General features: G+C 47.6%; 1 protein-coding gene across 1 annotated transcript in view; it reads left to right on the top strand.

Moving 5' to 3' along the window:
* Nucleotides 1–10387, top strand: part of USP4 (ubiquitin specific peptidase 4) — a 38888-nt gene extending 28501 nt beyond the window's left edge. Inside the window, exons 14-22 of the mRNA XM_026046452.1 lie at nucleotides 3820–4011; nucleotides 4604–4692; nucleotides 5137–5352; nucleotides 5432–5502; nucleotides 5653–5768; nucleotides 6517–6666; nucleotides 7514–7617; nucleotides 9164–9252; nucleotides 9385–10387. Of these exons, the coding sequence (XP_025902237.1) occupies nucleotides 3820–4011; nucleotides 4604–4692; nucleotides 5137–5352; nucleotides 5432–5502; nucleotides 5653–5768; nucleotides 6517–6666; nucleotides 7514–7617; nucleotides 9164–9252; nucleotides 9385–9486 (1129 nt within the window). The 3' untranslated portion in view covers nucleotides 9487–10387. The remainder of the gene's footprint in view (nucleotides 1–3819; nucleotides 4012–4603; nucleotides 4693–5136; nucleotides 5353–5431; nucleotides 5503–5652; nucleotides 5769–6516; nucleotides 6667–7513; nucleotides 7618–9163; nucleotides 9253–9384) is intronic.
* The last annotated feature ends 2316 nt before the right edge of the window (nucleotides 10388–12703 follow it).

The raw sequence follows: 12703 nt of genomic DNA, 5'->3' as shown, positions 1-12703 counted from the left end.
GGGAAATCCTGAGCCTTTGGGTGAGAAAGGCAAAATCCCCTTGGACTTGATTGGGAATTTAAGCTAAATGGTCAGTAATAAACAATTTTTTGTATTGAGTTGTAAGATATATTTTCTGCTTCAGCAAATTCTGGCTTACTGATTGTTACTGTATGACCTGAGGTGCTCTCTGCTAATAAGGTCTCTAAAATGGGACAAAAAATGTCAGTGTTTCTTGAGCTTCTTGGGTTTGAAGTGATTTCATTCTCCTATRCATCTCACATGAACCTCTCTGGTTTGCACAGCAGAACAAAAACAAGCACTATCTTTTTTCCCAGGTCACCTGTCATAGGAGGAGAGTTTGGGACCACAAATCTCCGAAACCTTTCTTTCCTAGAGYTTCCCACTCCTCACCTTTCCCTCATGACAGGCTTGGAAATATACTGTAGTACGGCTGCAGGGTTTGTTAATAATTAGCATAGGGGAAGAGGCAGTAAAATATTGAGCTCAAGGACTCGGATATGAGGCTTACAGCAAGGTTGCTGGCATGACACCTAGGACAGTGCAGCCATGGGGCAATGGGAGGAACCCCCTTCTCACAGGAACCGTGCCTTCTCACGGACACAGACGCGTGTTGTGCCCCAGAAAGGACAGGGAAAGCAGTGACATCTGGTCAGCAAGTCGCATACTTAAAGGTGGTCTGCAAATCAATTTGACAAAAGGACTTCAGTGTTTGTGCTGAGTGCCCTCACTCTCCAGGCTAAGCAGGGACCCCCGTTCCAGCACGTAACCAAAAGCTTGCTATTTCTTTTTCTTAGGTCCCATGAAGTCCAGCCCCACTAGGACCTCCGGCTCCCGCTCCAGTGCAACACCCCAGCAGGCACCATGATGGTGATATCACATCACCCAGGGATCCTGCTGGAGCTCGGAGCCGGCCTACAAGGGGTCAGGTAAGTACCCTTYGCAAAAACAAGGTCTGCTGCCCGATGCTGCCAGGAGATCTTCTTTCTTTCTTTCGTTCTTCTTAGTCCTTAAGGCCTAAGAAGAAAAATGTCTTTGTTGCGTACAGATACCCCTGTTTTCTTAGCCTGGCTAATGGGGGCACGTTATATTATGCGTGTTGCTGAGGTTGATGAAAATTTGACAAATTGATTTGCAGGTCACCTTTAACTTACAAAGAGGTGTACATCTGAAAAAAAAATGCCTAGCTCACTGTATGAACCTACTTTTCTCTTTTCTTTGACAACATGCTGTGCTTTGTGGTTAGAGGAGGGTAGGTTCTTGGAAACCACATCTGAGTGTAGAAGTAGCAGGTTTGGTACCAGCACTGGGGCTCCAAGAATGACTGTGCCATGTTAGATCGCTCAGCAAACCCTCTAGTCCAGTAGTGTTAGAGGAAATGTTTGAGATCATGACATCCTCTGATAGGGGAACTTGTCCTCACTTCTGCAAACTGGGATTTACTCATTTGAAAGGAGAGCTTCTGTCACACAGAAGATGAACTTGTCCTCCTTGTCTTCAAGAAAACTTCTACACTTGTTTTCAGAAAGACTTGCTTGTTGAAATCCCTTGCCCTTTTTTTTCTCCTTCCTTCTTTCTCCTTCTGAGGACTCTCACAAGATCCAGTGACAAATTTCTCGGAGGAAAGCACTTTGTGTTGCATTTTGAGTTTCCAGTCTCCTTGTTTACTTGATTGGTGTTTATTCWGGTAGTACAGCAGTAAAGAGTATGGCCATTTTCTTCAAATCTGACTGTGCAGCACTCTGAACCATTTTTTTTTCCAGGCTTCTGTTCATTCTTAGTGCAAACTTCTTAATTTGCTGGAATTGTATAGTTGTGTTTCTTTCTGAGTYAGTGTGTAGCAGTAGCCTTGTTCTGATGTGTCTGTGTTGCTGGCTTCTACAGCAGCATGTTATGTTTTTTCCTAGACTGGATTTCTTGAGTGTCGCTGCATACTGACCTGTTTCTGAATAGTAACGGCAGGCCTGAAGCCTTCATGGAGCTGTTTTGTTAGGATGAAGACTAGTCAGGTCATGCCCGCTTTAATATTACTTAGGCAGGCCTTTAAAAGTTGACGTGAGCTCTAAGAGCTCCTGGCCAAGGTTAGGGTGGTGGTGGATGAGTCAATGACTCTAAGCAACATGGTTTCAAAAGATAGSCTGGTGCAGCCTCATCTTTATTTCTCTTATTTTAATCATGTTATACAGTACAGAAGTACAGCTTTTTGTCCACTAATTCCAAGTATTAGTTCCACCAGCTTCCTTAACCTGTAGATAGAGATTTTTATTTATTTATTTATTTATATCTTTTTTTTAAAGAATGTCTTAGGATTGCAGCATGCTGGTGTGCCGAGGTTATTGGTGCTGGATGACACATTAGGGAAATACTTTTTCTCTCCTGTCTGTTCCGTCACGCAGTGGGACCTGCGTGAGAGCAGTGTGCCAACGGGGRCTGCCTGAGCCTCTGCTGTCCGAGCAACGTGGCTGGTCACGAGAATGCGGAGCAGCGCGGGCGTCTTGGCCATGTTTGGTTTTGCAGAAGTCAAATCTAAGGGTCTCACAGGACCTGAAGCTAATCCTGGATGATATTCTGTGACTCAGGGTGGTCTTATTCGAAGTTACAAAATAATTGAACTTCTCGTGGTGCCGTTTCTTGGGAACTTTTAGAAGGTGCAAACTGAATCCAGTGCTGTTGTCTAGGTTTATAGCATCAGTGGCAGAGGAATCCTCAGCATTAGTTTGTATTGGGCTCCCATATGCTGGCTCTGACCTCCAAAGGTCCCACTGGGTTGGGGTGAGGCTTTCTGGGAGGATATTCTGCTTCCTGCACTCTGACGTGGCAGCRTTCGTTGCAAGCATCGGGCTGGGATCCCCTTTTTTGCTCTCCCAGGACGTGCTGAACACAGTAACAGAAGGTCCAGCTTGAGGGGAGAAGTCGCTTGAGCCGTGGAGTTGCTGGTGAGAGTCAGTCAGCGTGTCCAGGCATGTGAGCGCGATGTGTACGCGCGAGGCCGCCTGCCTTGCGCAGCAGCTGACTCAACTTTTGCTCTTAAGATAAAGGTTGGGGCAGGTGACTTGCCAAACGATTGCCTGTGACTTGGCATCTTGAAAGCAGGTTTTATTTATCTATTTTTATTATTATTTTTAAATGAATAGCTCTGAGTACATAGTGCAAGTGAASAAGGGAGTCGCGTGGGACTGGCTGTTTTCCTTTGGCTCTCATATCTGTGTATATCTGATGTGGTGTTTTACTCAATAGTATAAGCCTCTACCTCAGACTTTTATTTATTTTAACCATCCGTCCTCCTGCTCTCCAAGGCGATCGTCATCTTTCAGATTGTTTCCTGGCATGTTGCTTTCCTTGGGCTTTCTGTGAAAGAGATGTTTCCAAACTGCTGGTTTCCTGAAGTGTTGGTTGATCAGGGATACAAGCCCTGACCATAAACAGTACAGGAGGCTGGGGAATGCGAGGAGGTTTTGACGGGATTCCTTTTTTTCAGAAAGAATAAACAATGGGGGAACTTGGGAAGCGCATCAGGTATCTTTATTGACACTTTGTTCTGACTGGAGCGGCGACTAGTTGTCAGGGTAATGTTTTGTGATAGGGAAATGACAAAATGGATGGAAATTAGGAGTTGGGGGCAGCGGGCAGGTGACACTCCCTGGCAGGAGTGTGTCCTGTGCTATAGTGAGGATTGTTTGTGGAGCTGCTGTGTTTGTGTGAAAGTGTAAAACCCGTTTTGCCCTTCCGAAGTGTTGGGAGAGCTTTGAGCCGAGTTCATATTGCTACTGCCTGCTGTGWTTGGGGATACAAGTAATCGTCGTGCTCTCTTTAAAACAGGTATGAAGTTTGCAAGCCAGGCGAGGATGGCTCCGAATATGTTACCCTCTCCATTTATTTTCGGGAAAAAACAGTGAGGCAATCCAGCAATACTTCAGGAACCGTGCTCTTTGGTCAGCCCCTATTAATATCTGTGCTGAAACACAAGCTCACTGTGGATCACTTGTACAGTGTGGTTTTGGAGCAGATCAGGTGAGGCATTTCTGTAACTGAATCTTGTGCAAAGTGGTGGTGTTCACTCCTGCAATTATGCTGGAATAGGATTGTGCCCTCTTTCTCAACGGCAAGAATTTCCTTTGCATGTGGAATATCACTCAGATTTGGGTTACAGTACTGCCTAGAGGCATATGGATATTTTAAGGCCTTGGGCTGCTGGGCTCTGTAAAAGCAGGTTATGAGATGCTGTTGGTTCGGACGGTCACGGGGAAGGTCACRTATTTGACATTGCAAAAGAGATTGAGAGCAGAGCCCAGCTGTGTGTTCTAGCGTTCAGACTAAGATTCAGTCCAGTGGGCCCACACCTTTGCACCACACCACAACTTTATAATTTTTCCCRTCCCATGTGCTGCCAGCAGAGGCTGGCACAAGCAGTGAAACAGCATAGGCAGAGTTGCCCTTGGCAGGTGGTCCTGTGTGACAGCACTTGGCCTCTAAAAGGCGCTGGGTAAAAGAGTTCTGGTGTGTTGTGGGGAGCTAGTGAGGACTATTACGACTCACAGTGGAGAAGATGCAGTTTTTGTGATGTAGAGCAGCAATGTGTGATAAAAGTGTTCCCCCTTTTCAGCCGCTATGTGAAACTCCCTTTGGCAGCAGAATACTCCCCGTCTTGTCCAGACAGAGCAACCTGCAATGGCTCCAGTGGTGTGGCTGAAGGTAAAATCCTTTCACAAATGTTTTGAAGCCTCAAGATTTTATTAGTCTTTAATTTGCACTGTATGTAGAATAGATTTAAGCTATAGTAGATCGTTTTCATTATTATTTCTGCAAAATCATTMAACTGCATGGTTTTGCAGGTCAACCGTACCACAGGGATTTTAGACCATTTTCCTTTTAAGAGATACCAGAGATGTGAGCAAAGAGTAGTTAGACAACAAAAGCTTGTGCTTTAATCTTGACCATTGTTAATAAATCCTTGGTTCTCTGYCATGTATTTGGGAGCCTCCATCTATACTACCCTCCCTTAGTATACTCTTTGATAAGACRGGTCCCCTAGCTCACGAGATGATCTCTGAAGAAATGACTGCATTCAGCCCAAGCTTGTCAATCTTAACTCTTCAGTGAAGCCTTTAATATTGTGCTTGTCTTAAATTTTGATAGGTGACGTTGAAGAGATGGAACATCAGGATGGGGGWCAGGAAGGCAAGGAAAAACTGGCAGAAATGGATTCCTGCCGTGGCGACGGTTGCATGCAGGTTGAGTCAACGAGAGATCTGCAGCCTCGCAAGAAGCAGCTTTTCACTTTTAGCCTTGTGAATTCCTACGGGACCTCTGAGATAAACTCTATTGTAGAAGGGAAAATGCTAAAACTGAATGGTAATTATTATCTCATTATCTTTTTTTCTTCCTCCTCCTTAGAACTTGACAGCAAATAAGTTATTATTCTTTCTGTTAGCTTTTTCCACGCTTGCTATCGACTGGGATTCTGGTACACGGAGGCTGCTCTTTGATGAACAGGAGTCACAGGTTAGAAGTATGCTTTTTTCTTGAATATTGGCCACCTTGTGTGGCCCTTGCTGGGTGTGGTGATGTCTGGCCGGCACGGTGAGGGTGAGCACGTTCGTTTTGATGATGCTAAGGGATGGAATTGAATAAATTGTGCTTCTGTTTCACTAGGCAATTGAAAAGCATGCAAGCATGTTACAGCCCCAGAAGAAAAAGGCCGTGGTAGCCCTCAGAGACTGTATTGAGCTCTTTACTACTATGGAAACGCTTGGTGAACATGATCCTTGGTAGGTTTCTCTTAATGCCTCCATTGAAAAGCCCTAGCTGTTTGAGTTCACATTAGTTGTCAGGATTGTGATAGTTTCCCTGCTTTGTCTTCATCTATGGAAAATCTATCAGTTCTGTTAAGTCGTTGACTCCATAAATAGCTTTTATTAACCGATGTCTGCAGGCAGCTTCCCACCTTTATTGCAAAAGGTGGCAGTGGTCGCGCAACTTCCTGAGATCAGGCTGCTTCTCCCTTCCTCACTGAACCAGTCTTCGAGACAGCGGGAGAGAAAATAGTTGTAGTGGCAAAGAGTGAAAACATGTGGCTACCTTCAGGCTTAGCTCTGCTGTATCTTAAACTTCTACCAGTCCCAAGCCGCTTCTGAATCTACCACAGCTTTCTAGTCCAGCGCAGCCAAATGCCTCTAAAAATTTTCAACAGACTTAAAATAACCAAAGCATCATTCGTGTGCATGCTGAATATTGTCGGAAACTGATTTGATTTTGTTAGCTGTGTTAAGAAACAAATTCTTGGTTGCGTTGTGCGATTGTTTATTATTAATTTCCTGTTACATGTTCTAGATGTATTTGCTACAGAGTGATTGCGTGGTGCTGATTGGAAAACTGAGAGAAATGTTGTTCTCTTTTGTATTAAAAAAGCCTAAAATGCGTTCTCCATAGCAGGAACTGTACTGCCTTATCGATGCGTAGGACAGAAGGTTTTTAACAACATTGTCATTCGTATCTGTGTTTGTACTCCTTCCTTAGGTACTGCCCAAATTGTAAGAAGCATCAACAAGCTACAAAGAAATTTGATTTGTGGTCTCTGCCCAAGATTCTGGTGGTGCACTTGAAACGCTTCTCGTACAGCAGATACTGGAGGGATAAACTCGACACTGTTGTTGAATTCCCCATCAGGTAGGATTCTTCTCTCAAGTCCTGAAGAGCTGGTCAAGAGAAACCTGCTTCTGATTTTACTCTTGTGCATGTTTGTCATGAAATCTGTAACTGGAACAGCTCCAACTCCTGGGTTTGAGCTGCAGAACTGCAGGCACGAGTGAAACTTGGGTGGTGGTCTGCAGACACAGGGCAGGGCAGCYGTTTATCTGCTTCCATGATCCCGACTGCTTTGCTTCTGGGAAGTGAGGTGGGCCAGGATGAGATGCTATGTGATGGACATGCTCGTAAGGGAATGGAAATGGTAGTTGCCCTGGGATGTCTTTTTGTTTTGGTTGGGTTAATCATAGCATGAATCAGTTCTACCCCATATTCCAGTTACTGGGAGACACCATTTCTTGGGGAAACAGGCAGATGCCTGTGTTCCCTGCTGAACCAGGCCTCCACAGAGCRTGGCACATGTTGGGGACAGAGCTGCACTACACTGTGGAGAAGTGCACGTACGTGACGTGGAAGCCTACCTCATTCTGTCCCCTGCTTTTCAGCTGGCAGCATCCCATTGCGGGATGAGGCTCACTCCTCGTTCCTGCAGTCTCAYAGTTGCCCAGCAGGTTAACATATTCAGAGCTTCCTTTTATTCAGCACCTCTCTTTAAATCTCTTGAGAGCTCCTGGGGTGTTTACCATGACCTGCCATGTGTGGGAGGTGCAGCACTCCTGACCTCCGTAATAATATCCAGCTGTTGAGCAGCTGAGCTCAACAATTCTTTTCCCAGCGCTCCTTTTGGCTGCAGATTTTCATGTATATTCATATGCTTTGTAGTATGTGCTGATCACTGGTGTGCTGTTACCTTTGGGTTTCCTTTCAGGGGCTTAAACATGTCCGAGTTTGTKTGTGACCCAAGAGCAGGCTCATACGTGTACGACCTCATTGCAGTTTCCAATCATTATGGAGCCATGGGAGTAGGCCACTGTGAGTAACTGCTTTTCCATCCTTTGCATGCAAGGAAACGGAGGCAGAAGTGTCAGGGGGAGGGCTCTGCATGGCAGAGGTGGCTGCGGCTTCTGTCCCTCGTAAGGGCTCACAGTAAAGGAATAGAACCAGAACAAATTTGGACCTGGAGGCTGTGGAGCAAACGTGATTGAGTTTGCAGGCACTCTCACCAAGAACCTCAACCCCAAAACTTACCTGTGTTCTGGATGTAGGTGGATATGGTGCTAGAAGGTAACTTTCATCCCATTAGGATTTACGGAGCAACTAGGCAGTCTGCAGTCTGCCTTGGGCCTGACTGTGGTATCCGTGGCACCTTGGTTAACAGTCCCTGCAAGGGTAATTTTATTCCCCAGTTTGTGCAGAGCCTTGATTTCAGCACTGAGGATCACATCATGGAAGGAAGCGTTTTACAGGAGCGTGGCAGGGATAGAGGAATCTTCAGGGTGTTAAATGGAGCCTTGGAGCGAGACATGAGCTGTTGCTGCTCATGCAGCCTGCGTGCAGTGAGTGTTACAGGCCTCAGCAGTGGCTGCTGCCTGGCCTAGCAGGAGCGTGACCGGCGCCCGCAGCCGTTGGTGACACAAGTTCCCAGCAAGGAGTGGCGCTTGGCATCCGGTGCAGCTCTGCGTCTGTCCTGCCTTCTGCTCGCTGTCATGGACATTTAGAGCAGACCTTCGGTTTTCCAGACCCTTTTTAAAATAAGGAAGGCATAAATTGGGGATATCGACATCTCATGGTTACCCTCGTGGTGTAAGTTTGGGATAAATTGTGCACATTCCTTGAACTGGCAAGTTCTCATACAAGAAACAGGTGCAGGGGCGCTATAATGCCGTTAGATGTGGGGAAAATGWCATGTTATATATGGCAAATATGTTTTTAGTCGTTGGTTTTGTTGTAGCCTAGAAGGAAAGCTCTGTCAATAGAGTTCTTTGGTCAGTTCACACTATAGGTGACTCTTAGAACCACTGCAAAGCGCTTGACTGTGAGAGGGTGGTGAAGCCCCATTTGACATGTGCTTAACTAGTAAGGCTATGTCGCTGTGAGAACGCAGTCAAAGGAGGATATGTTTTTGGATTTATAGTCATAAAAATCTTGAATCCAGTTTTCCTCTAGAATTAGGACTCTTGTGAATGTGAGATCAGGTTAGTCCTCAAAAGAAAAATGGTGTTTCGTGTGAAAGCTGGAAAACAGTCTTAATCTACCTGTGTGTTGGCAAATACCTGGCTTGAGGAGGTGAACCAAAATTGCATCCCCCGACCACACACCAAGTTTCTGTCCCATTTCTCAGCTCTCTAGGGTAACCTGTGTGGCTCTAGACTAGCTAGGCCACTGAGCGTATTCTAGAAGGTATGTTTGTTAGTGAGCCACGTTCAGTGCTAGTAATCAAGTCTGGCTCTGGGCCCTGCATGCTCTATGTGGCTGTCCTGAGTGTCACCGCTGTAGTCGGTGACACTGTTGACTGTCAGCGTAGCTGCCACCGGCCCAGTTTCCAGTGCATCCTGATCTGCAGTTTATTTTCTAACAGACACGGCCTACGCAAAGAACAAAGTGAACGGCAAGTGGTACTACTTCGATGACAGCAGCGTGTCGGTGGCGTCAGAAGACCAAATCGTGGTGAGCACTTGGTCTGAGGCTGCCCTGAGCTTGTGCTGCAAACTTGGGGCCCTGCAGTGGGTGTTGTATTTCCAGTCAAGCTGAGCGGATGTTTTTCAGTTGTTTTCTTTTTTTTCTCCCTTTGTTTGGTAGACAAAAGCTGCATATGTGCTGTTTTATCAGCGTCGAAATGACGAGGAACGTGCGGCCCTGTCTCCGCCGCCRGAAGAGTGCGACGGCATGGATACCAACTAAGCCTCTCCTCAGCACTTGGGCACCATGTTGGCATTTTGCTTTTAAAGCCATGTCTGAGGCGTCTGAAAATTTCTCTTCTTCCTTCTGTAGGAGTCAAGCAAAAAATTTAGCACTGAAAGATCTCAGTGCTCAGGGTTGCAGAATAGCACTGGAGCGCCAGAAATTAGGTCTTGACACCTGGGTGTTYAGAGGCCAAAAACAATATACATTGGAGCTTCAATAAAGTTCTTTTTAAAATGTGGCTGAGCTGTGTGGCTGAAGGCAGCGCTCAGGGCTGAGCAGGGTGGGGGCTGTGGGACACAGGCTGCACTGAAGGGTGTAGATGGTTTGGGGAGAGTGCGCAGCCTGAGCCAGAGGTCTCAGCTGAGCGCGGAGGCCCRTGGGCTACAAGGGTTACGGTTCTGTGAATCTGCTTGAGGTTTTTTCGATGGTCTGGTGTAGCCCTTGTGCCCTGCTCATTCCAGGGAGCTGCAGCCATTTGGAAGCTCTCGGGTCAAATACGTGGGGCCACTGCCATTTCTGCTGTTGTATGTTGCTTCTCTGGCTAAGCTGCAGTGCTTTCTCTCCTCACGTCCTTCCAGCTACTGCTGCGCTCCAGCCTTCAGAGTAGCTTTGACTTCTTGCCGTTCATGTGTGGACACTGAACCCTTCAAAGCAGGAGGCTTCATTGACAACACATACCCACCTGCATGGCTGTGTGTATGAGCTGACCTGCATGTTAATAGCGGGATGCATCCCTTTTGACTTTGGATAACCTCCTTCGTGGGAGAAAATGTTACCTGTAACATCGGCCCCTTCTTGTTCTTTCCCTCCATCTCCYATATCCCTCATACCAGCTTCCAGGCAACTCCATAAGCACTTCACTGTCACCTCTAATGAAGGGGAAGAAAGGTGAGGGTGCTTCAGGTGTTTCTGGAGCTCTTAATGCAGCAGAGCTTGGGGCCGCAGTGCCAGTTAGAGGTGACAACCCATGTGAGTTGTGGCTTTTTCTCCTGCRGCCTTGTTTTTGTGCAGCCATTTCAGCCTTTCCGTGCCACCCTCGAGCACAGTTAGGTCCTGCACCCATCTTTTGCAAGGCTGCAGGGGTAGAAGTCCTGTCTGAGGTCTCCCTTGGCAGCAGCCATGTACCAGTTTTGCTCCATCCCTCCAGTACAACTGCTCTTCCTCTGTTACCTGAGACGGTTTTGCTATTTGTAGGGTTCTAGGCCACCACGAATTTTGAAKTGGGACTTTTGCAAACACTAGACCGGGTCAATCTTAAACAGAAAACTGGCTTGTCGTGTGAAAACTTGCAAAATCCAGAGACTTAACTTGTGTCTAGGTAGTATTTGGCTCGAGGGGTGAAGCAAATGCCAAGATGTTTCTTTTTTGCTTGCTTCTGTTTGGAGCAGAGCACGCCAGCAGAAGCGAAGACGAGGGCCGACTTCATCCCCCTCCTTGCTTTCTTCTCCATAAGATCTACCCCCGCAGCCAGCCCTGCAGCTTCACCACTCATTGTGACCTTCCGGGCCSTGCAGGAAGGTGACAGCACTGTCCATTCAGCCCCAAACCTGCCGCCTCGGCTCCGTGTCTGCTGCTCTGCCCCCAGCCCCGCGGRCGGGTTGGGGTTGACCCCTCGCTCCCTTGGCCCTCGCCAAGCAAGGGAAAGGGAAGAAGGCAGTGGGTGGCTGCTGGGCCTCTGCACTGCGAGGTCCTCGGTGAGAGGAGGAGCAAGGGCCATCCCCAGCTGGTGGTTTGGTGGCAGGCTGCTCTCCCAAAGGAYTTTAGTTTTTAAGTATGAGGATTTTAAAATGTGAGCTCAGAGGTGCTGATGCTTCTCCTGTTTCGGACTGGGGTTTTTACAACTTCAAGGGACGTTTTATTTTTCTTTCCTCCTCCSTGAGAGGAGAGCATCTAAAAAGCTTTTTAAGCTGTAGCACTGCACTGACTCCCCTGTTTTTCTTCTTCTGTTGTTCTGTTAGTTTTACCCTCAAAGGAAATTAAATTACCTGGGCATTTCAAAGGTGGGGGGGAGAGAAAAAGGGGCCCAAGCTCTTGTAAGGGGAAGATCAGCATAAAAGGATCTTCCCTCCCTCCTGCCGCTGCAGACATCGATCCTGCTGCTCCTTTCTTCTGCTAGAGGAGTGTGTGGAGGGGGTGAAATCTCCACTGCGGCAGGAGCAGTTCGGCCCCTGCCTTCCTCCTCCAACCCGCCAGTCTCGGTCTGCTGCACCTCTTGTAACGTCAGGCCCGCTTTATAGAGCRGCGCTTTGTAAGGGGCTGCCTCTGYTGTGCAAAGAGGAAGATTAAAGAGTGGTTTGCACTGAAACTGGGTGCTGTCGTGTTTTCTACCTTTCCTTCCCTAACTGCAGCCGGGGGTCTGTTCTTGGGCCACCGTTGTCTTAGGGTGGGGGGACATCTGCTGCACTAGGAGCTATTTTGGCAAGAGGAGGCTTGGAACAGAGCTTCTTTTCTTCCCTTTGCCTGCTGTTACCTAGGACTTCGGCAAAGCTCCTCCTACTGCAGCGCCGGGGTGGCCGTGGGCGGTGGTTTCCTCCTTGCTCCAGCTCCTACAGCTCTTGGAGGGAATCCTGACCTTCCTTCCAACCATCTTCTCTGATGACTTTAGCAGTGACCTTACGGCTATGCCATTGAARTGGTTATCCTGCAATCACTGCAATTTTCTTTTTTTAATTATGCAACTGAATCAAGTACAACAACACAGACTGATATTAAATGCAGCAGGGTTTTATGTGTTTACATCAGTGCGCCTGCAGGGATGGTGGGGGCTTGACTCCTCTTGGCCTCCAAGTTTGTTGGCAGGAGGGTTTGCGAAGGAGAAAGCCCTGGCAGTCTTGCTGCTGTGGCTGCAGGTGTAACAGTGCAGAGCAGCTCTGCGCCTTGCAGCAGGCAAGGGCAGAGGGTTTGTCCGATCTCTTCCAGGAGAGAAGAATGAAGCAGGGAACTGCACTGTGGATGTAAATCAGGGTCCTCTGTCTTTCTGGAGCACTTTCCTCTGGAAATAGATGTCAGGCRGGGAAATTGCTGCAGGAAGCCTGACTGGAGCCATTCTGCGCTGAACTGCGTCCCTGGGGCCTCTTGAGCAGTGCGTGACAACATCAACGTGAGCTAGAGAGACAGGAGCCCTCACGCCTTCCTGGGTCTGCCCTGGCTCCGTGAGAGCATCCCGCCCTCTATGAGGAGGCAGCTGTGGGCCCCACCATGCCCCTGTGTCACT

This window comes from Nothoprocta perdicaria, unplaced genomic scaffold (genome assembly GCF_003342845.1).
Source record: "Nothoprocta perdicaria isolate Ctin4 unplaced genomic scaffold, notPer1 scaffold_443, whole genome shotgun sequence".
Taxonomy (NCBI): domain Eukaryota; kingdom Metazoa; phylum Chordata; class Aves; order Tinamiformes; family Tinamidae; genus Nothoprocta; species Nothoprocta perdicaria.
Note: the sequence above shows the minus strand (reverse complement) of the source record. Positions and strands in the feature narration are given on the sequence as shown.